The 24,296-nt window shown below is 33.8% G+C and overlaps 2 protein-coding genes across 5 annotated transcripts; one reads left to right on the top strand and one right to left on the bottom strand.

The window, feature by feature from the left end:
• Positions 1–799: 799 nt before the first annotated feature.
• Positions 800–6,147, top strand: LOC111921748 (phosphatidylinositol-3-phosphatase myotubularin-1). The gene is made up of 19 exons (XM_023917330.3): positions 800–1,090; positions 1,227–1,286; positions 1,672–1,743; positions 1,985–2,056; positions 2,140–2,209; positions 2,390–2,439; positions 2,525–2,814; positions 2,904–2,977; positions 3,073–3,136; positions 3,252–3,317; positions 3,647–3,746; positions 3,840–3,953; positions 4,042–4,211; positions 4,310–4,394; positions 4,469–4,714; positions 4,819–4,878; positions 4,962–5,026; positions 5,093–5,375; positions 5,450–6,147. The coding sequence occupies exons 1-19, from the start codon at positions 983–985 to the stop codon at positions 5,936–5,938; spliced, it is 2,538 nt and encodes an 845-aa protein (XP_023773098.2). The 5' UTR covers positions 800–982; the 3' UTR covers positions 5,939–6,147.
• Positions 6,148–10,023: 3,876 nt separating this feature from the next.
• On the bottom strand, positions 10,024–16,327 carry LOC111921750 (trihelix transcription factor ASIL2-like). Of its 4 annotated transcripts, none has more exons than XR_006188425.2 (3): positions 14,723–16,327; positions 14,396–14,464; positions 10,024–11,190 (listed from the first exon to the last, which is right to left on the bottom strand). XR_006188425.2 is itself a non-coding variant. In XM_042899399.2 (2 exons), the coding sequence occupies exon 1, from the start codon at positions 15,944–15,946 to the stop codon at positions 14,729–14,731; it is 1,218 nt and encodes a 405-aa protein (XP_042755333.1). In that variant the 5' UTR covers positions 15,947–16,327; the 3' UTR covers positions 13,755–14,464; positions 14,723–14,728. The 4 variants fall into 4 exon arrangements, 2 of the variants coding, with proteins under 2 accessions (XP_042755333.1, XP_042755332.1); XR_006188424.2 differs by having other exon boundaries at positions 14,396–14,446; XM_042899399.2 differs by lacking the exon at positions 10,024–11,190 and having other exon boundaries at positions 13,755–14,464.
• Positions 16,328–24,296: the final 7,969 nt, after the last annotated feature.

The raw sequence follows: 24,296 nt of genomic DNA, 5'->3' as shown, positions 1-24,296 counted from the left end.
ATAGGTCTGAGAGCCCACATCCACAAACTTCTAGTGGAAGTCAACTAGGGTACCAAATCGAAATGATTCAATCCCACTTGAGAGCTTCAAGATAACCCTGAAAAATGTCTCAGATGTACCACAATAGATTGACTACAAAAGGGATTGTGGGGTGTTTTTGTGTTGGTTTCTGGAGGCGTTGATCACCAGGAAATCGATTTTTATAGAGGGTAAAACTGGTCCATGGGATTTGGGTTATTGAAAACGACTAGCGAATTTTTTTTTGGGCACAAGGACAAAAATAATTTAAACACCGTATTTGTAATACCACTTACGGACACATCATTTATTTAGTTTATGTATTTATTAGTTGTTTGTTTATTTTAATTGCATTTTATATTTGATAAAACCAAAAGATATACATCTTATAAAAGCAAAACTTTTACATTATATAAAACCAAAACTTACACTAAAAGAGAAATTACATGTTACAGGTATAAAAAAAATAAAAAATAAATAAACAAATAAAATAAAAATTAGGTAACTATATTCCGGAACCATGGTCCGGAACCGTACTCCGGAATTTCAGAGAGCTCTCCAAAACAGGTATTCCGGAGAATACGATTGTTTTAAAAAAAAATGGTTTTTATGTGAAAAAAGTCATTTATAAAGGTTAGATTTCTTAATTTCCGTAATAAGTGTGTATATATTAAATAATTGGCATTTTTATATTAGTTTATTAGTTAGTTATGTTTAATTAGTTAAGCTATAAAGTTTTTACAAAATTAATGTGATTGAAGATGATCGTTACAGGCTTGCAGCATGTATTACCGACTTACGCGTTGCCTCATGCCTGGTTAACCAAAATCTGTGATTATGTTTCTAACCGTGAAACGAGCAGAGTGACAAAGCACGTAAATCGTTATTTCTCTTCCATCCTCCGTCACATGCATCCCTCGTAAAGAAATTAGCAGCCACCACCACCGCCGGAGTTTCGCCGTGAATGGCGACGTCGAGTGCACGAAGGATTTCTCTCGGTCAAGCGGAAAGTGGACTCATTGAATCCGAAACGATTGAAGGCCTGGGACCCGTTGAGTGGACCAAGATCGACGTAAATACTCTCCACCCTTCCTCTCTTCCTCCTAGGCTTTGGGTTTAGATCCTATATTCAGTTTCAATTCCTCAATAGATATACGATTTTGTGTTCGGATTTTACAATTGATTGGTTTAATTTGTGGAGTTTACAGGAGCCTGTTTCTCATGGATTATCCGAGTTTTTGCTCAAAGCTGAGAGTGTTATGGCTGAGGCAAGCTTTCTCTAGAACTTTATATTTCAATTGATCAATTCATGTGTGTTTTCCTTTCGATTATAGGGGCCTTTCTTACATTTTACACTTCAATTTTGATGTGAAGCCTAGCATATTTCCATTGAAACCTTGTTATCAGCGCCTATTTAAACCAACTTCATTCTATTTATTGTATTTGACAACCTACTATAAAGTTAATGCAGTAAGCAATTTGCTCTAAAAATCTTAAATCTTCATATTGAGCTTGGTTAATCTCTTTCTCCTTCTCTACAATGTTTAAACTGCGTTCTGGTGGTGTACACTTGCTTTCCTGTTGTCATGATATGCTAATTTCATTTCATTTAAAAGCTTTGTCTGATATTTGTGTGTTTTAATTTGCTGTTAGGGGCATGGTGTTCTTGTTAACACGGATGAAGCAGGTACCATTTTTGTGACCAATTTCCGTCTTGTTTTTCTGGTAAGTTATCCATCTATTGATCTTTTTGGTTACTGAATCATGCCATAGTACAAACCAACTATAGTTTCCAATTGCAGAGCCTATATATTTGATAATGAAAATGTACATTGTTCAATGTTCTTCGAAAGTTTGTTCTAGATATCTAGTAGCAAATCAAATGGCTTAATTCAATATCCATCTCAACACCAAGCTTTATCAATTTCTCCTATATCTGACACGCATTTCTGTTATATTCTTTAAGAGTGAAGAATCCAGGGAAGTTACTGCACTTGGAACAATACCATTGGCCACCATTGAAAAGTTCAACAAGATTGTAAGTTTTTGTTACAGAATAATTTTGTTATTTCTTTCCAGAATATTATAATAAAATATTTCCTTCTCAATCTAATTTTGTAGGTTGTAAAGCAACAATCAGGTATTCGGCAGACAGAGAAGACTCCTACACGTAGGCTTCTTCAGGTCACTGGTATGGTATTATTCTTCATGTTATTTTGGGTTTGGGAATATATATATATATATATATATATATATATATATATATATATATATATATATATATATATATATATATATCATACAATTAACTGAAATTCTTTCCGTACACAGATTTTAACCAAATACTTAGCCAACTTCATTGCTTTTGTAGGCAAAGATATGAGAATCATCTTATTCTCTTTTCGTCCTCGGACTAAGCAGGTCATTTATGATCATCATCATACTTATAAATTTTTGCCTTTTTTACTTTATTATCTCATTGATTTAGGTTTTACTTAATTTACAGAGACGTGCTGTTTTTAATGCATTGCTGAGGTGGACAAGGCCTGCAAGTATCTGGGATCTGTATGCATTTTCTTGTGGTCCTTGTAGATACAGTGATACCAATCCTAAAGTGCGATTAGTGAATGAGTATTATCGCCTTCTTGGCTTGGGGTCACTTTGTTCATCAATTGGACACATTGAAGATGGTTTGTTTAAATTATCTAATGATTGGTGGAGGATTAGTGATGTGAATGCAAGTTATAACATGTGTCCAACTTACCCTTTTGCTTTGTTAGTTCCAAAAGCCATCAGGTGTGAGAGAAGCATCTTCTTTTTTGGTTTTAGTTATCTGAAGAATATTATGAATCATGATACCCTGCCACTTGTGTTGCTCATTTCAGAGATAAAGATTTGTTGAAAGCTTGTACATTTCGTGCACGCTGTAGACTACCTGTAATATCATGGTGTGATACACGTAAGCACTCCACTGTTTATGTTTCTTTTAAAATTTTAAACATGCAAGTTTATTGCAACATACTTGCATTTATTTCAATGATAATATATATGTAGGCACTGGAGCTGTTCTTGCTCGATCATCACAACCATTAGTTGGTCTTATGATGAATATGAGGAGGTAGGTAACCTAGGCTAACCCCATATTCCTGGAGTTTTTGGCTGGTGTAAAGTTCCTTCAATATGTTATAATTGGGTACAATTTATTAATGATGACATATATCTATATAATGCAGCAATGCTGATGAGAATCTAGTAGGTGCTCTTTGTACTCGATTTTCAAGTGGAAAAGAAGGAAGGAGGTAATGCTTATTGTGATTTTTGCTATATATCTAAGTTAGGGGCTGTTTCTTTTCGACTTAATAAGCTTAATAGGTTAAGCACTTTATCTATACAAATATACATGGTTGTTTCTTTTTGACTTAATCCGGACAAAATGACTTAATTGGTTAAGCCAACAAAACATGGCTTAATGTATTCAGACACCAACCCTTTACTTATCTGCTCAACTCCTCTCACGTCAAAATTGATGAATATTGTTAAAATTGATTAATGTTGTAAAAGTAGTTTGCTGGAATGTAAGGGTAAAATGGTCCACTAAAATGAATACCATGGGGTTTACTTTTGGTAGGAAGTTATACATAGCGGATGCAAGACCCCGAAAAAATGCTCTAGCAAATGGGGCTATGGGTGGGGGCTCAGAGTCATCTTCAAATTATTTCCAGTCTGAGGTGTGTTGCTAAACCTACTACAATATAACATGTTCCAGTTGCATAATATATTTGTAAATTCTAACATGAACACATTTATATATTTATGTTCAGATTGTATTCTTTGGTATAGACAACATCCATGCTATGAGAGAGAGTCTGGTTCGACTAAGAGACTACTTGGATACACATGGAACCACATCATCAGATGGAATGTCATCATTCTTGGTATATATATATATATATAATTGACTGGTTTGTATTAATTGATTTGATGGGTGGGGTTTGGTAAATGATTTAGTTGTGATTTGAACAGAGAAACGGTGGATGGACATGGGGTGTGGGGAATCTGAGTAGTATGTCCGCTTCAGTGTCCACACTTGGTGATAGTGGTTGGTTACAACATATCCAAAATGTATTAGCGGGTTCTGCTTGGATTGCTGCTCGTGTTGCATTAGAGTCTGCATCAATGCTTGTTCATTGCAGGTAGGTAGGTAGATAAACTGTAAACTTTACTAAAACCAAAGGGATATTTATGATCAATTTGTAACATAAGTTCTACTAATATATTATATGCTCTACAGTGATGGATGGGACAGAACAACCCAGCTAGTTGCACTTGCAAGTTTATTACTTGATCCGTATTACCGCACCATAAATGGATTTCAGGTGCATACATTTATTTAATATTTTAATTACTAAAAGTTTCCAATTATTTAGGGTACCTTTATATGTGCATTCAGGCTCTTGTTGAAAAAGATTGGCTTGCATTTGGGCATCCATTTTCAGATCGAGCTGGAATGCCTCCTAGTTTATCTGGGACTGGAACCATGCCTTTAGAATTGTCCAGGCATTCTTCAACTCCAAACATTTCATCATCATCATCATCCCTTCGCCAGCTGTCTGTATCCTTATCAACCACATCTCAACCTCCAGTCGCCTCCTCCAACACACAGCATTCAAACAATTATTCTCCGATATTTCTTCAAGTAACTTTTGCTTTTCCTACAATTAATGTCTGGTTTCTTCTTCGATCTTAAAAGCATCTCATCCATGCTGATTATATTTATGTGTATTGATTTCTACTTCACAGTGGATTGATTGTGTCTCTCAGTTATTACGGATGTACCCTTTTGCATTTGAGTTTTCATCTGTAAGTAAAGTATTAAGTATATCCTTTCATTAGATTGACTACATATATGTCACATGATGATGATTATGTATGTTATCGTGCAGGCTTTTTTGGTTGATTTACTGGACTGTGTGCTCTCATGTCGATTTGGGAACTTCTTGTGCAATAAGTGCGTATGTATTTATTTTATAAGGAATATTATAAAGTTTTAACAAACAGTTATTGATAATTTCAGCGAGAATGAAAGAGAAAGGGCTGGTGTTTTTGAGGCATCTGCGTGCTTGTGGATGCATTTGGCTGATATGCGAGGAGCTTCAGAGGGGACTTCTCACGTACACTACAACCTCTTCTACAATCCATCTAAACATGATGGTCCATTATTACCACCGGCCGCAGCCTTGGCTCCGACTTTATGGCCTCAATTTCATCTCCGGTGGTCATGTCCTGCAGAAGCTCAATCCGGCGAGATTGAAGCCAAATGCAGAAGCATGATGGATAAGTACTCTGAACTGCAAAAGGTAATCAATCTCTTTTATTAACGATTTCATATAATGAATATTACGGAGTATTATTTATCGTCAACGATGGACAGGCCAAGGATTTAGCGGAGAGGAACGCCAGAGAAATAACGACGACGGTGGAGTCTTTGACTGCTGATCTAATTAACGAGAGCCAGGTCAGCAACTCCACCTTAGCCTTGGCGAGAAAAGCGAGCATGGAAAATTCAAGCATAAAGCGAGCAATCGAATCACTCGGATGTAGAGTTCATGTTTCAGCCGCCGACGACATTGAAGACTATCCTGCATCTTCTCCGACAGAAACTGTGTCTGTAGGTAGTGGAGACGATGGAAAGACGGATATGTCTGTCTCCATTGCCGTAGCGGAAGATAACGACCATCTTCCAGGGAACCCTAGCAATCGGATTTGTGAACTGTGCCCGCTATGGACACCAGACGGAGGTTGTCGGTGGCCGGACGCCGGTTGTGCTCGAGTTAGGAGCCAGTTTGTGGGTTTGAAAGCTAATTATGATGCTTTTGATCGGCTATCGATCAATGATGGCTACTTTCAACCCGAATCATAAAAATTGTTTGCACTTGTCACACCAAAAGAATGCAACAAAGGTGATTAATTTTGTAGCTATATTTTAGTCGGAATACGTGACATAGATGTATATCCTTCCATTTTTTGAATCAACACTGTTCTCTTCACATATCACAATGTATAAAAAAACTAATCAAATGTCAACTCTGATATGTATATCGTCTAAAACAGAGTTTGTTTATTCTTTAATATGAATTTGATTCGTTTGTTAAATACACCGTTACCGTAAAAGGCTGTATTTAGTATTTGCCACATGTTCTCTGATTTGGTCGAATATTAGTAATGTGACATGGGAGCAATAAATATTCCTAGGCGATCTTGTTTATTAAAGCGTGCAAAGATTCCTGTAAATGAATGCCAGGAAGTTAGCTTATTTATTAAACTAATTTTAATTAAACGAACAAACAACGAATAAAGGTTTCATTCTTTCATTTACGTTTAGAATCATTCAATTAGATTCGTTTATGTTTGGTTTTTATGTCCGTGTTAAACTTTGTTTGGCAAGCCACTGTATTGTTGTTTCTTGGAACACGCACCATTCATTCATGTTTAAAAAAAAATGATGTGCCAACTTTTTGGGCAATTGTACGTCTTCCCTTTTTGCTTTTTGAATGGTTGTGATTTTGTGGGTATCTCAATAGAAAAACTAAGCAAATTCTATAAGTACTTTTTAAATTGTTTTTGATAGTGTAATAATGTGTGTATCTATATGAGTTTTATAGTGTAACAATTTATATGAGTACGTATAATAGCACCCAAAATCTACAATATGTTGACAACTTTATTAGAAAATTTACATTACAAAAAAAAATTCAAAGAGTAGGACAGACTGCCCTTGCAACCAATTGGGTGAGTTTTTGCCCCATAAAACCTCTATGGATTTGTTTGGGAATTTGAACAAAACATGATGAATAATGATTAGTAACTTATATATCGATGTTAGATCACACTTACAAATAATAATTGATCACTTTTGAAAAAAAAAAAAAAAATTCAAACTTCACATAATATTGCCTATAATACCAACAACTACTTATCTAAAATTCATATCACAAGCGTGTCTGAATTTTCTATAAATATGGTATAACATTTAAGTTTCTTACTATATATATTTTATCTTGTTGAACCATTGATATCATCTTTTAACACAAACATATCAATTTCAAGTCTTCAAATCTTGTCAAGATCTAGTAGATCGGGTGCAAAAATCAGGATGTTCTCTTATTATCGTCACTAGAAGGACCAAAGCACAACCGAGTGGATTCTTGACAAAAACTCACACTTACATAGTTATGTGTGATCACGACAATTATGGATCATGAACCAGCAAGACAGTTTATACTTGGATCCATAAAAAACTACTCAAACTTTTACATTAAAAATTTCAAGTTATATTTTATCAACACATACATGTGCAAAAGAAATGATATATCAATAATGGCTCGAAGGCAAGACCTTATCAATTGGAAATAAAGTCATCTTTCAATCACCCATATTTCCCCCAAAAAAAAAGGTATTTAATGTTACCATTTAAGTTATTAAAAACATTTTCAATTAATAAGATCTTGCCTTTCGGCCATTTTTATGATACGAATTTATAAAACACTAGGTGTGAGACCTGTATAATACACGGGTTTATTAAAAATAAAAATTTAGTATCAATAATTAAACATTAAATATTTTATAAAATAATATTTTTACATAAAATAAGGTAATCTTTTGTAACATTTATAAAAGAAATTTAATATTCTTTAGACCATTTATGAGACTTTATTCTCAAAATTAATAGAATGATTCTCTTTCTTTATAAAATTCATTAGAATTTTATGGAATTTTATTTTAATAAAAATGGAAATTGCCAAAAAATGACAAGTGGAAAATAATAGTTCTAAAACTCCCACAAAATTACATGTAGCAAAACTCTTGAAAATTTGACAAATGACAAAAAAAACATTTATTTATTATAGAGAATTGGGCTTGTGGGTTAATCTCACCACACCATGTAGTGACAATGATGTGGTAGTAAGGATGTACGATAACACCACACCACGAGGTAAGGCTCTGCGAGATGCTCCACCGCAAGAAGCAAATTCATTGCATGCATATACTATTGCTTCATATTTATTTAGAAAAAGTAAAAGAAATATAAGACGACCATTTCTAAGTTTAGAATAATAGTGATGGGAAAATAACATGGCATTTTCGTAACTGATGAGAGTTTGATGAGATCATACTTTTTGACCTTAGAAAAAGTATTCAATGCCTCCTATTTCGTTTTTACTTAAAAATGTTTTCAATAAATAAAATCTTTCTCTCTCTCATAAAAAAATCAGTAAAATTCAGATTTTATTTTAATAGAAGTAAACACACACACATACCTATATATATATATATATATATATATATATATATATATATATATATATATATATATATATATATATATATATATATATATATACACACTAGATGTTGGCGATAAATAGCTTTTTTGGCGAATAGTTTTCTTACGGGAAAATAATTGTTAGATTTTGTTATTAGTTATTATGTAATAAGAAAGATTACCACTTTTAATTAAAATATTTATGTTTAGAACTTATATTTATATTGTATGTTTATACATTTGATGTAAATCATCCCTAATAAATGAAAATAATTTTGCCAATATGTCACTCTCTCATTAACTTGAACACATGTCATTTTTTGGTATTTTTGAATATATGTTTTTTTCCATGTGTCATTTTCTAATTATTTGTCTTTTCTTAATTAACACGTCATATTTACATCTCAATTAATAATTACCTTAATTGAAAATAACCATTAAATTACAATATTACAACTCATATACTATTGAATATGTTTCCTTTTAAATTCAAATTTTAAATTTTAAATTTCAAATTTAAATAATTTTTTGTTTAAACCTTCATATTTTTTTTCATCCAACTCGTATAATATACGGGTCTCACAACTAGTTAATTATTATCGGTAAATAGTTTAACAAATATAAATTAACTTATATTGATGGATTTAATATTTTGAAATTATTTTTTTGCTCCAATCTAATTTTTTAATAACCTTCCTTAATTCAAGTCTTCAAAATTTTAGCAAATATTAATAGTTTTATTATGTATAATTGATTTGTATAAAAAGTTTTGTATTTTGTACCTCTTAAAATTCAAGATTTGTACAAAAAACTTTATTTATATATATATATATATATATATATATATATATATATATATATATATATATATATATATATATATATATATATATATATATATATATATATATATATATATATATATATATATATATATATATATATATATCAAACAAATTGTCTACAAACATATTGATGTAAACTTTTATCTTTTAAAAGAAAAAATAGTGATACTAATTATAAAAAAATATTTTGTATTCTAAGAAGATTAAAAATATTTCTATTTTTATAATCCTAATATAAAGTGAATTTAAATAATAATATTGTTTATTCAATTTACGTTACTAATACTATTATTTTTAAAATTAATATATATATATATATATATATATATATATATATATATAAAATGCGTAATATACAATTTTAATTTATAAGGGTTATTAAATAAATATTTGTAACGTTCTAAATAACATTAGGTGTGACTTGACGGTTTAGACTTTTATGAGTCATGATGAGTCACATTGTGTGTGTGTGTGTGTGTGTGTATATATATATATATATATATATATATATATATATATATATATATATATGACTTAAAACGACATTTGATAAAGTGTGCCGTCAAATATAAGTTTTGGAGCTATGACGAGCTTTTTAGAACCTTGATGATTTGTCATTTGTCAATTGTTACTTTAAACATACGTGTAAATTAGTCATTTATTCATATTTAGATGATATACTGATCTAAAAACAAAATATTAACATTATTTTATCCACACAAATATCACTATTCATTCCGTACAATTCACCAATTTGTTAATTTCGTAGTTAATGTTTAAACCAAGACTTGAGGGGTATTCGCACTGTAGCACAACAAAATTTGGCGAATTTACACGTTTCGTCACTCAAATATTTTTTTATGCTCAATTGGTCATTAAAATTAAGTTTTCACTGCCAATTATACAATTATGTTACCAGATATCGGGAAATATCGGTTATTTTGTAATGTGGCATTTTAAATTAAATCCTATATGTTTTTTGGGGCCCAAACCTCACACTCACAGTGTGCCTCCTTTGCGTCTTCGTTCTTAATCAACCAACATGCACCAAAAATCACAACTCCTCTTGAAATCGGATTGTAGGAGCCTTCAAGGCAGAGATTACGAACACCCACTTCTTTTAGATCTATCGCAACCTCCTTCTCTCGTTTCTCCCCTCCGCTAAACCCAAACCTCCTTGCAAAGTCTCTTTTTCGATACCCATTCTTCCCCTGTGAGTGAGATACTCATTCTTCCCCTGTGAGTGAGATAGTGATGTGGCATTTTAAACTAAATCCTATATGTTTTTTTAGGGACCAAACCTCACACTCACAGCGTGCCTCCTTCTTCCCTTGAGTGAGATCGAAGCAGGTTACTGAGTAAGGGCGAAAATGAAACCCGATGATTGCCGCCACCTGATGAGTTTGTACCAGGTTACCGAGTCACGACGTTGACCGTACCTAAATCCATCGGAAGCCCTAGATGACGCATCAACTGCAACAAAAGTATTTGCCTTTTCCATAATAGAACACAAATCATGCACTCAAAATTGTTAAGCAGCTTCTGTCTGCAGTTGCAATCTCAGATTTTCAATCTTTGCCCCAGCTTCAACATTGCATTACGACTCTTTTTCTCACTTCTGCTCTTCTTTGAACTCTCGTTACCACAAAACAAAAACCCAAACAAACCTTTCAACAAACAATTTATAACAAAAACCACAAATTGTTCTTAGATCAAAAGACGATATTCAAAGTATTATCATGGGAAAAGAAGCACAAAATTGAACTGTAATATAACAAGATTCGAGATTCAAAGTTCAGGTAGGCTTCGATTTCCATTTCACATACTTCGATTTCCATTTCACATACCGAGGTTAAGGGCAAAACGTCGAATTGATTTTAGATTCGACCTTCACATTTTTGCAAAGAGCGTCGGAGGTGAAGCGTTGCAAGGAGGAGGTGTCGTCAGAGACGTCGCCAAAGTTGGGGTGTCGGAGGAGGCGGAGAGCGACAACGGGAATGTAGTCTAAGAGTAGGGTTTCACAATATTTATTCATAAGTTCAGGAAAAAGGAAAAAAAGCCACATATTTAGATTTGATTTTTAATTTTGGGAAAAAAAAAGTCATCTAGATAAAGGCTAACCTGTAAGCTAGATAAAATTTCGTTCAATCCTTTTAATTAGAAGGTAATTTTTTACTTTAATGACCAACTGAACACAAAATATTAAGTGACTAAATATGTAAATTCGTCAAACTTTATTGTGCTAGAGTACCAAAAACCCATGACTTAATGAGATAAGTTGGAAGAACTATGTTTATTCATTCATTCTCCCCCCAAGCTTATTTTTACCACATAGTTCTCATCCTACCCTTTTACATCACCCCCTACCCAAATCTTTTTTTTTTTCCGATGTCTTCCAATTACCAAGTATCCAAAAAAGAACATGTATTCCTATTTTGTATAATAAACACATACAAGCCCTCTTTACCTAATCTGCATACATTTACTAATGTGTTCGGGTAAATATTCTCACCTATAAAATCATCAGGATCAAGTCCATTATTGAGTGAAAAAAAAATTGATGTTTAATTTGTAGGTTCTATTTGTTCTTTTGAAGGTTTCTTTCTTGCTATCCCCACCCGAATCTAATATCTCAAGCACGATTTATTTTTAGTGTCCAGTGTATTATAAAGAAAAAACATATATTATTATTGTTGGAGGTCTCCTTATTTTAGTTTTTTACATTAGTAATATAGAAACAACGACCTATACTTTTGAATGAACGGTTAGGTTGCGTTGTTTATTTTTCAGAGCTTTTTCAATTTTTTCGGATCCTTTCGTATGCACCTATTAGAAGATTTGGGCTACCTCCTCTCTTTCCGATCTCATTTAGATAATAAGTCATTCCGTTTATTAGATAGTGAGTGGGTAAGACAGGTGCTTGGTTTTGTCTCCGAACGTGGGCGTAGAAGTATTAGAGTCTTAACAAAAAAAAAAAAAAAAAAAAAGCAAATGATTAAGGTTTTTTTTTCCTTTATCTGATTATGGTGATCATTGAATTATTAGGGATAATGACTTAAAAGAATAATATTCTTTTTTATTTATACATATTTGGTCATTGATTATTTTTTGTTCACATTTAACTTGTTTTTTTGTCATATTCCATCCTTATAACTGGCTACGCCAAAAAAATGATTTAATAGTGTCATATATTTTTTTTTAAGTTTGTATACATTTAATCTTTTCTTTTACACATTTAGTTCTTATGACAGATTTCTTCATATTTTGCTCTAGACATGATACATAAGACAATCATTAACGAGGTATTCTGATAAGTGGCTTTTATTCACTTATATCAGTAACTTAATTCACAAATCGGTCAAATAATATTGGTGCTCTAGTTTTCTGTTTTCTTCAAGCAGAATATGTTTTCGTTTTCGCTTTCATCTATCTTTATAGCAGACAACGAGATTCTTTGTCTTGGAAATACAAATTCGAGTTAAAATGAAGCAATCACAAAGAATTTCGTTATCTGCTATGGAGATAGATGAAACTTTTTGCTAGTAAGTTCTTTTGTCTTAAAAGTGCAATTTCTTTTAAAATCTTCCTTAATTATTTTTGTATTGGAAGTGCAAAGTCGAATTAGGAGAAAAAAATCACAAAAAATCTAGTTGTCTATTATGGAGATAGATAACTAAAGTCGACGACATCATCTGTTGGAGAAAAACAAAAATCACAAAAAATCTAGTTGTCTATTATGGAGATAGATAACTAAAGTCGACGACATCATCTGTTGGAGAAAAACTAGAGCATCATCATTATTTTTGACTGATTCGTAAATTAAGTCACTGATATAAGTAAAAGACGAGTCATGTATAAGAACATCTCATTAATAATTGCTTCATGTAAGATGTCGTGAGTAAAATTTGAAAAAACCGGTCATAAAGATTAAATGTGTACAAAAACATTAATTACTAAATATATACATTTTTTCCGCATAACCTACAATAACAATAACAAGCTATAAGGACTAAATATAAACAAAAAAACAAATTAAATTGTCAAACATAGGCAAAATAAAATACTCTCCGACCAAATATATACAAATCAAAAAGTATAATTTTTTAAGCCATTATCCATATTATTGCAAAACTTTTAAGCCATTATCCATATTATTGCAAAACGTTTTCTTACGACCAAAGGCTTATAGCCTACTAGTAGTATTAGGTGGATTCAGAACGACTTGAACATTAGATTATGTTTGTCGTTCCCAAAAAAAAAACCTAATATATCATTCAAAGAAATTGTTCTCAAGTTTCATTTTTTAATTTTTTATATTTAAATAATTGTTATGTCAATTTTTAACAGATCAGTACGTTCACTCTAAAAAACGAAACAAGATTTATGAGCAACACTTTATCATGCAAAGATATTGTTCTCAAGTTTTATTTTAATTTTTTTATATCTAAATTATTGTTATGTCAACTTTTAACAGAAATATAAAATAATCACTTATTCATATAAAATACATTCAGTCCAAGAAAAGAAACAAGATTTATACGAGCAACAATTTATCCACACACATGTCATTATCCATTCGGTATACTTTATCAATTCGGTCTTAAAAAAAAGAGTTCAATACAACATCTGTATTTGGATTTAAACCTAAAAAAACAGAGTTCGATACAACATCTCTTTGAATTTAAACCTAGGACTTCTAAATCCAGTATTCGTATAAATCTTTATTATGCATTTAGTACCCCTTTTTAAGGGTTCATTAAAAGAAACTATCTTAGTTGCAGAAATACAAAATCGGATACTTTCTGCAACCATGATGGGTATTTTTTTTTTTAAATTAAGGTCAAATATTAATATTCAAGTTTTCTATATATAATATTTTTGTAACTATGATGGTTATTTCTGAAAGCTAAAGCACAATTGTTATAGAAGTTGGTTAATACCTCTCAAGAGTTGTTGCTTATAAAAAACCTAATCAATTTTGACTTGCCAAAAAGCTAGGTATCACTTAAGTAACATTCTAACATATGCTTCATTTCATACCATCAATATTTGCCATTCTGAACACTTTTAATTAGAGAGAGCTGGAGTTAAAAGAAGTAAGAAAAAGGTTGCAACTTTTTTTACTTGAAAAAATCTAAGCAAACTGAGAGATCACATGCAATCTTACTTTGCATGTGCAATAACAATTAAAAGCAGTAAAATAACTAACCTTTCTTGAACCTTCAAGATGACCTTCCTAAATCTTGATGAGCCTTTCAGCCTGGAAAACCAAGCATACCTGAGAACATTATGATCATGAAATTTCCAAGATCTTAAAAGAACACCAATTTCGTTCTAAGCTGCTACTCAAAGAGTATCAATCTTGTTTATGCATTGAATGATGTACCTACCTCCAAATCTTTGACATAGAAGGGAAAATTTAAAACAAGCAAATTCAATTACATACATCTCCCTAAACACCCCTGACCTCTACTAGAGGGGCAACATTAACATTTACCCCTTTTAATTAATAAGCCAATTGATTCTGAATACATACCTTAATTTAGTTATTGCTATCATCACTATGATTGTTGTTGTTGCTGTTTATAGTATTATGGTTACTACTGTTGTGATGATTATGAGTGTTATTATGATTATGACTATGATGATGATTGGTGGTGTTGTTCCCAACACCTTTCCTACTGTGCTTCAGCTGTGACAGCTCTAACTGTGTCTTCATGAAGAACTGCATCCTTTGCAATTCAAGCTCCTTTGCAAATTTCATGCTTTGCTTCTGCATCTCCACCATCTGCTGCAACTTGGAGCTCTCAGCCTGCTCATAAGCTTCCCCAAATTTCATTATCGCCCTGGTCAATTCTCTAACGGAATCTCCCCAATTCTTCTCTCTCCCTCCTACTCCTCGCCCTCTGTCCTGTTGTTGCTGCCTCGTGGTGGAGTTGGAGTTTGCATTGAATGGAAGTGGAACTCTTGGGCGTTTTTGCTCGTAGGAATCTGATTCAGGCGAATCTGGAGACGCCTCTGGTTCTGATTCAGATGAGTCTGAATAGGCAGGAGGGGGGCGTAGACGCTTACGCTGCTGTTGAAGTTGTTGTTGTTGTTGCTGCTGCTGCTGAAGTAGCTGTTGTTGTCGCTCTTGTTGCTGCTTTAGCCGCAGACTTTGAACAGGTGCCGATCTAACACCGACCGGAATCCCCATCGGAACAGCTCTTAAAGGCGGAGTAGTCAACAATGATGAACCGCTCTTCGCGGTGGCCGTAGGGCCGATGAGCTGGTCCAACCGATCATAGAAACTCCACGTACTAGGCCCCCCGCCAGACGCAATTTTGGCCTTCTCAAGCTTATACTTCTTCTTCACCGTGTCGATCCGATTCTTGCACTGAATATCCGTTTTCGGAGCCTTCAAATAATCCTCCCGACTACTAACTATATCCGCAACCTCTTTCCAGTGCTTCTGCTTCAAATTCCCCCTGCTCAGCTCCAGGTACCGCTCTCCCCACGCGTCAATCAATACAGCGGTTGCACCTTCGCTCCAACAATCCTCCCGACCTCCTCCACCTCCTCCTCCTCCACCACCACCACCGCCACCTCCACCGCCGCCGCCGACGGTCCTCGGCTGCTGTATCGGTAGCGCTAACGTCAAGGTATTCTGAGGAGGCGCAGCGGTAGCCACCGTGACGGTTATCCGGCGATTAGAACGCGGCGAACTCGGAGATCCAGATCCTGCGGATGGATGTGACTGGATTTCTTCGTCGTCTTCCATGTGTTTTCCCTGAAAGCTAACAAATCGTGTGGCCGGCGGACGATATCACCGATCTAAAAGATTTTTAGAGAGAGAGAAAGGAAGGGAAAGTTTGTTGTAGAGAGAGAAGGGAAGGTAGGGTTTTTAGAAAGAGAGAGAGGGTAGTTGACCGGCGTTTTTTACGATAGAGATATATAAATTTATCGGTTGACGGAGAAAAACGGAGAGAGGGGAGGATAAGTTGACGGAGAAGTCGGCCGTCAAGGGAACGGGTTAGGAAGGACACGTGGAATCCCATTTAGACGAAACCCGACACACCGGACGTGATTGCCACTTTGCCGGCTCCGGCTCCGGCTCGGCTCCCTCGTTTCGGCCGTTTTTGTTTTTTCTCATCGTTTTGCTTTTGCATTTAATTTCAGTCTTTAACCTAAACTCCCTCCCTCATACGTCTTCGTCCTGTAAAATGACATTTTTCTCCTTCTCATTATTTCTCTCCTTTTCAATCCCACGTGTTGTGATCGTTCGCAGTCGTTGATGATTGATATTACATTTTGTATTAATCACCATAAAAATTAGATAAATTTGTAAAAATGGGTTTTCATTGCGATTATGGTTCAAATGGTTGTTAAAAGTTATATATTTGTCCCTTTTTTAACAAGTTTTATTGTGATTTTGGTTTCTTTTCCGTTAAATTTAATTAGTCGGCCGTTAACTTCATCAAAATGACAATTGATCATTTTTATAGTTTTGTCTTTTACCATACCATTTTATATTCTTTTCAATTTCAATGAAGTATTATATATTAATAAATATTGTTTTTAATATATAATATTATTTGTTAATAAAATACTTTTTTTATTGAATTATAAATTTATTTTACTTATTTTTTTTTTGTTAGAGTAATTCTTTTTATTGAATTATTACATATTGATACCTATAGTTTTTAATATCTAATATTTATAGTATAATAAGTATTATATAATGGGATTATTATATATTACAAAACATTAGTTTATTGGATTATTGTTGATTCTTTTTATAATTTCTTTTTTTTGGAGTAATTCTTTTTTATTGGATTATTATATATCAATAAATATTATTTTTAATATGTAATATTTATATCATAATAAATATTATATTGTTGGATTGTTAATTTCTTTTAGTGAATTTTTTGTAATTTCTTTTTTGTTTTTTTTATTATTATTGAATTACTATTTTTAATTTATTATTTTTTTCATATAATAAATATTATTTTATTTTTAATGTATACTATTAGTTCTTTTTAATTTTATTAGTTTCACCATAAAGTCACCAAAATACGCAAAATCACCGCTTCTCATCATCAAAAATCGACGAGATCACCGCCAAACACCTTCATCGGAGATTCGACAGAAACCCTACCAACATGTTCCACCCAGCGTCATTGGTAGCCACCTGCGACAACATCTTCACAATCCAATGAAATCATTTATATCCAACATAATGCTCAACAAACTCATGTAACAATTATAAGTGGTGGTGGTGACCCGGTGATAGTGGTGATGTTTTCCCTATGGTTTCTTATTATAAGTTATCTGCAATGAAGGTGTTTGGCAGCGATCCTAGTGATTTCGATGATGAGAGACGATGATTTTGTGTATCCCACGACTTTGTGGTGGAACCAATAAAATTAACACGAACTAATATTATACATTAAAAATAAATTAATAATAAAATAAAATAATATTTAGTATATTAATAAAATAATAAATTAAAAGTAATAATCCAAAAAAATAATTAAAAAAAAAAGAATTACAAAAATTAACTAAAAAAATAATCCAATAATATAATTTTTATTATGATATAAATATTATATATTAAAAACTATATGTATTGATATATAATAATTCAATAAAAAAGAATTACTGCAACAAAAAAATAAAAAAAATAACTAAAATAAATTTTATCCAATAAAACAATATTTATTAATATATAATATTGTATATTAAAATTAGTATTTATTAATATATATAACTTCAATAAAAAAAATAATGTATTTAAAAATTGTCATTACAGTATAGTAAAAGACAAAATTGTGAAAATGATCCCCAAGATTAAAATTGTCATTTTAAAGAAGTTAACAGCCAACCAGTTAACTTAACGGAAGAGGGACCAAATCCACAGCAAAACTTCTTGAAAATGACCAAATTTGCAACTTTGCTAACGTTTGGACCTTAACCACATAAAATGAGAAACCATATGGAGCATTTTTGCAATTTTGTCTAAAAATTAGCTTTGATTAGATATGGATAAAAAGCCTTAACTTCTATCAATTATTAATGGTTTTATGTCGAGCTTAATTATATATTAGTTAATGTTTAATATCTTTAAAGCTTTGTAATAAATAACTTATCAGGTCAAACATACAATATCTTGTTGGAATCTTATCTTTTGACGTGGAATCTGGCATGCTGTAGTGGCATCGAATAGGATTTTTGGTTAAGATCATCAACATCAGTATAATACCAATCACATTTGAACACTTGAAATAAGTTTATCCTGTGTGGCTTTCAAATAGTTAATACTTGGCTTTGCAATTTGGTTTGAAATAACTTATGTAGATGATATAATGTGACATGTCATTATTTAACGCCCCAAATCTTTAACATTTACAAACAATAATTGTTGTGAAACTTAAAATATTTAGTTATCATCTCAAAATATGGTTTAATAAAAACCAAAAGTGTTCAAAAGTAAATTTAAAACTTTTGGGTTAGAACTTTACATCACAACACATATAATCACAGGAGTAATTACACAAATCACCCCTAGTACGTATGCAAAAAGGCTTGTTTAGTCTTTACTTTCAAAAATTAATTATGACCATCTCTGATATGTTTAAAAGTTGCACGTTTCATCCCTGGTTTCATTAATCAGGCCTAAACATACAAATTTACCCTTATATATTTTATTTTTATTTATTTTTAATTTGTTTATATTATTAATAAATAAAATAAGGGCCACTACCACAAACCCTTGATCTCTTACTCTAAGTCTCTAACCCACACTTTCATGGGTTCATCTTCTCCAACGTGGAGTTGTCGGAGTTACAAAAAGAGAGGACGAGAGAGACGAAGATAACGATGTAGATATGTAGTCGCCATCTGCACATTGTAACACCCAATTTTGGGATGTTTCTTATTTCTGACTTTTGGATCGTAATTCGATCAGTCAATGGTATTAATCTTCAAAGGAATAAGTAATATAAGCCTTGAATTGTGCTTTATAACTAAAGGATAAAATGGGAAATCTGATATTTCAGACTCCTTGCATGAATTGATGAATTTAGTTCGGTATGTTTTATGTAACACCCATCTCGCAGAATGAATCAGTGTATTGCATAAGGAAGTCAACTATATGGTTTTTGAGGAAAAACTATATGTCACGACGTGACAAGAAGACATAGCAAATATGAGAATGTGTTTTCGGATGGTTGTCATGACATGACAAGAGTATGGTCACAATGTGACGATATCTGCAGGCAAAGCACATGATCTTTTAGGGTTTCTCCCATATTTGAACCCCTAACCTCATATTAGGGCATCATTTCCAACCTCCGTCACCCTCAAGAACCCTGAAGGATACCTTAATACCCTCTTCTCCGTTTTTGAGCTTACCTTTGGTGTTTGGTGCATTTGGAAGGAAGAAGAAGGCCTTTGTGGTATAAAGAACCTCTTGGCAAGCTTAGAGATTTCATTTGAACCATTTATGGACCATTGTAAGTGTTCAAGATCCAAGCTTTATGTTGTGTGCTTCTAGATCTAGGTTGCTTGTCCCTTATTCTTCATGTTGTGGAAATTTGAATGGAAGGATTCCCTAAAGTTGGAAACTTTATAGGTCATTGAGGTCCCTTGAGGGTTATATATGTTGGATCAGAAGTTTGGCTAAGTTTTGAATCCATGCATGTGATTGTGGTTCCATTTTTCATCATTTTGACATAACGTGAGCTCAAGACATGCATGTCTATAAAACATCGATTTTTAGACTGTTTTTGGAGTAATAAGTCCCTCTAGAAAGTCGGAATGGGCGGCTTAAAGGATTAAGATCTAAATGCATTAAGTTTCCCCAAATGCAGTAGTCACGACATGACCGTATGGAGGTCACGACGTGATGATGAGGCTCATTGATTGTATTGGACGGATTCTATCATGATGTGGTGGCATGACCATAACGACGTCACAATGGTTTTGCTCGTGGTTGATTGTTTATAACCGGAAGTTTTGAATCAAGACTGATTTCGTTAGCTACGACGTGGACATGGGTTGGTCACAACGTGGGTATCAGCTGATGGTGATGTTAAATGTTGACTTTGACCTTGACCGTTGACTTTTGACATGGGTTGACTTTTCTTCAAATTTCTAGTCTTAGAAGGTAGACTCAGGGTTTACCTTGTGTGGTTTATTAGGAGGTATATATCATATGTTCGTTGGTTATAAGAGATGTTAGTTGTTGACTACGTCGATAAGGTGAGTTTTCTCACTATGTTATGTATGACGCTAGTTGTCTTTGTGATACTTGCATGGAAGACCAGGGTGTGGCCATTGACATATGTATTAAAGACTATGGTGTGGCCGTTGGCATATATATGAAATACCAGGGGTCTGTCTCCTTGTAGTTATACATAGGATGCTAGTTGTATTTGTGATGCTTACATAGAAGACCAAGATGTTGCTCTTGACACTTGTACGTAAGACTAGGGTTTGGATCCTGGAGTTACAAGGAAATACCATGATTTGGCTCATGCTTGATAGTGACAATAAGACTATGGTTCATCTCATAGCATTTCATATCCTATGTATGGTATGTGGTATTTTGGGGAACTCATTATGTTTTATTCTTACGGTTTATGTTTAAAATGTCTTCCAGTACTTCTAGTTCCAAAAGGAATAGCCCAACTTGACTGCACAACATCCCTTGATGGATTTTTCCGCACCGATTATTATTGTTTTACTCTGATGTTTGAAAGATACATGTTACTCTGGTTGGATTTGGAACAAATGTTTGCACGAATTTGTTGGTTAAAAAGATTGAAAGTTTTATTGGTATTTTTGGGACGTTACCAATTGGTATTAGAGCCTTAGTTTGAGGGATTTGAGCACACTCTCAGGTGTGTCTGAACTCAAACTGAGGAATTGATAATCATTTTGAAAGAAAAAAAAATATTCTAAAAGGATTTTTACAAAGAAAGGGATGTGATGTGTGCAATCAGCCAAGCTCAAGTAAGCGATTCCTAGAATACTCATATATATATATATATATATATATATATATATATATATATATATATATATATATATATATATATTAATATTAATATGTTATATGTGTTATAGAATGTTTTGCTTGTTAGAAGTTAGAATAAGGATGTATCAGTGTTGCATGCTAGAATGCCTACTAGGAAAGATGTCTTTTGATGTTTTGTTGCCTATAGAGTTTTTGATCGAATGTTGCTTACTTTATGCTTTGTAGGGCTCATATTGATATGAGTTAAAAATTAAGTGAATACATTAAGTTACATGCTGCAAAAGGTTAAATAATTTTAGAGTGATTGATTTGGCCCTATTGTGCAGCTCTTGTCTGATTCCAACCATTGTAGGGTTAGGTCTTTTAGTCGAAAGATTATTTAAGTTTTGTTGCAGGTAATTGTATTCATGAAGTAGTTAGCTGACATTTGTAGAAGTTTTTCAGCAAGGGTAAGGTGGGGACTTTAGGAGAACCTAGGAAGTGCTTTAGTATGAATGGTGAATTGTTTAGCGAGTTTTGGGAGTATCATTATAGGGAGGTGACTTAAAGGATTTGGGATGATTCTTGAGGAAATTACGGATAGGTGTGGATGTGACATCCTATTTCAAGAAGTTCTTATTTCAGGATTGTATATGATTAATGGGTCAAATGAAGGCCTTGGTAATTTACTTTTTTAACCTTTAATATGAAGGTGTTTGCAAAATTTGTCCCAAGGAGCCTTAAGTGAGAAACGCGCCCCTGTTGTGTACGTTAGGCATACACTTGTGTAAGTTAGGCGTACATGGTCGAGACTCAAACCCTAACTTTTATTTTTTGGAAACTATTTAAGCATCATTAACTCCCAATACCACTTCCCCTCATGAGCCTCCATTGTCCACTTCATACCTTACAAACCCTAATTTCCATTTATGGTGGTTTGAGCTCATTTTGGTGATTTGGTGTCCATTATGGAAGGAAATATGCCACTGCCTAGCAAGGAAGGAGCACCAAGCTTTGAGATATGAGTATTTCACCCCTTGAGCAACCTCCAGAAGGTATAAAGTTATGAGCTTGTGGATTATCTCCTTAGATCTTGCTAGATGTGAAGTTTTGTGCTTTTAGTCTCATATTCTTGTTCTAAGTGAGTATGGACTACTCTAGACCATACGTTTGCCCTTTTGGACGTTTTAAAGTGCATTGAGTTATAAAAATGGAATCTTGATTGTTCATATCCCTCCATGCATGCTCTTTAGTGGTTAACGCCTTCTGTTAAGTTAGGGTTTTTGGTGTGGGGCACTTAATAGCCATGCAAGATCATAAAGTTGGAATTTTTATGATTTAGAACGTTACGTGGGACTAGATCTTGGTTTTGGATGAAAGGACTTAAGAGAATAAGCACTTAATGGAAAAAGTGTCATTTGATCGAGTACGTTGGGCGTACTTCTGAGTAGGCTGTGCGTACTCGTATGGAGTCTCGTTTTTCGATGGTGAGTACGTCATGTGAACGAGCTGAGTACGTTGGGCGTACTCAGTCGGAAACTCGACTTCTTTAACTTTGACCTTTGACTAGGGTTTTGACCAAGTTTGATCTGGGCGTATTTTGGGTATTTTGAGTTGTAGCCTGAGTTTTGGTTACTGTTGGATGGATAGGTGACCTATAGCGTTGGGATTCGGAGCAATGTTTTGTTCAAGTATCTTTCAGACTGTGAGGTGAGTTTTCCTCACTGTACTTTGGGGTTTGAAGGCACCAATGTCGTCCAGATAGATTATGTATCCTGACACAGGATGATTGATGTGTTGTAGTGATCTGTTAGATATGTATCCTGGTATATATGACGTTGCTATGTGGTAGTGATCTATAGATCTATTTATTTGTCTGTTGACTTGTTATATGTTTACTTGTTGTATATGTCAACATAGTGCGGTTTTGGGTTGAGGACTTACTGTTATGTGTTTGGGCCAACAGATCGGGGTTAATCCAGCCTGATAGCTATGGACCCGAGGGTATTCCAGTCCGATGACGATTGGACCCATTGCATATTGGCATCACGGTTCGATGATTGGTTGATCCGTGGCATTCTAGTCCAATGACTGATTGGGGCAGGGGTAATCTAGCCCGGTGGATGAATGACCCAAAGTGTAACGCCCAAAGATTCGGGCTAGTCAATTTAGAGACAATAAGCATCAAAAATGAGTTTTTTTTATGGAAGATTATTCAGAAGGATTAATCTTAACCGAGTTGTAGTATATGTTACAAGGGTTCCGTACATATAAAGAACGCCAAAATCCGAGTTATAACGAAGAAGTTATGACCCGTCGAAGTTTCATGACGGAACCGGCACGACACCGGGAAGCGTAAATAGTGAATTTATGATAGAGCGACTTTTAGCCTTATCTATTTAAACTAAATTCGTAGAATACGTTAAACCGAGAGCGTCCATAAAAAGAACGCCCAAATCTGACTTCGTATGAGGAAATTATGATTTTTCGAAGTTTCGGCTTAGTAGTGTACAGCCCGAAGTTCGAATATTAGATCAAGTTGTTTTTAGTCGACACAATCTAAACGAGAATCGAAGATCTCGTTAATAGTAGCGTAACGATAAAAAGACAGACAAAAATGGACGTCGGATGAAGAAGTTATGAATTTTTAACGACCAATCATGTTCCGGACTTTTAAAAATATAACTTTTAAAATAAGGTCAAAATTAGCCAACAGAGTCTAAACGAAAGTTGTAGAGTACGTTCCCGCCTACGCATGGATATAAAGAACGTCGAAAACGGAGCTAATATGCGAAAGTTATGGTTTTTAGAAGTCGGAAAGTAAATTTGTGAGACCTGTTGCGAAGATGGTGACGTGGCCGAACCACAGCCGTTCGATGATGGTCTCAGAACTCGCTTTGGATGAAGACACGTTGCATCTCGGTATGCCCAGCGTCCGAGCTCGGAACGCGTTGCGTACGCGAGCCCCCCTCGGTCCAGCATCCTCCACGTCGCACCACCCGAAGATCGCCACCTGGCAGCCTTATCCGATCTACGCCCAACGTAGTAATTCCGAACTCCCAGCGTTCCGAGGTGCTGAGCGCCTATAAAAGGGTTGCGAGGGTCAGCC

Source organism: Lactuca sativa, chromosome 2 (assembly GCF_002870075.4).
Source record: "Lactuca sativa cultivar Salinas chromosome 2, Lsat_Salinas_v11, whole genome shotgun sequence".
In the NCBI taxonomy this organism is placed as follows: Eukaryota; Viridiplantae; Streptophyta; class Magnoliopsida; order Asterales; family Asteraceae; genus Lactuca; species Lactuca sativa.
The sequence above is the reverse complement of the archived record's forward strand: the minus strand, read 5'-3'. Positions and strand labels throughout refer to the sequence as shown.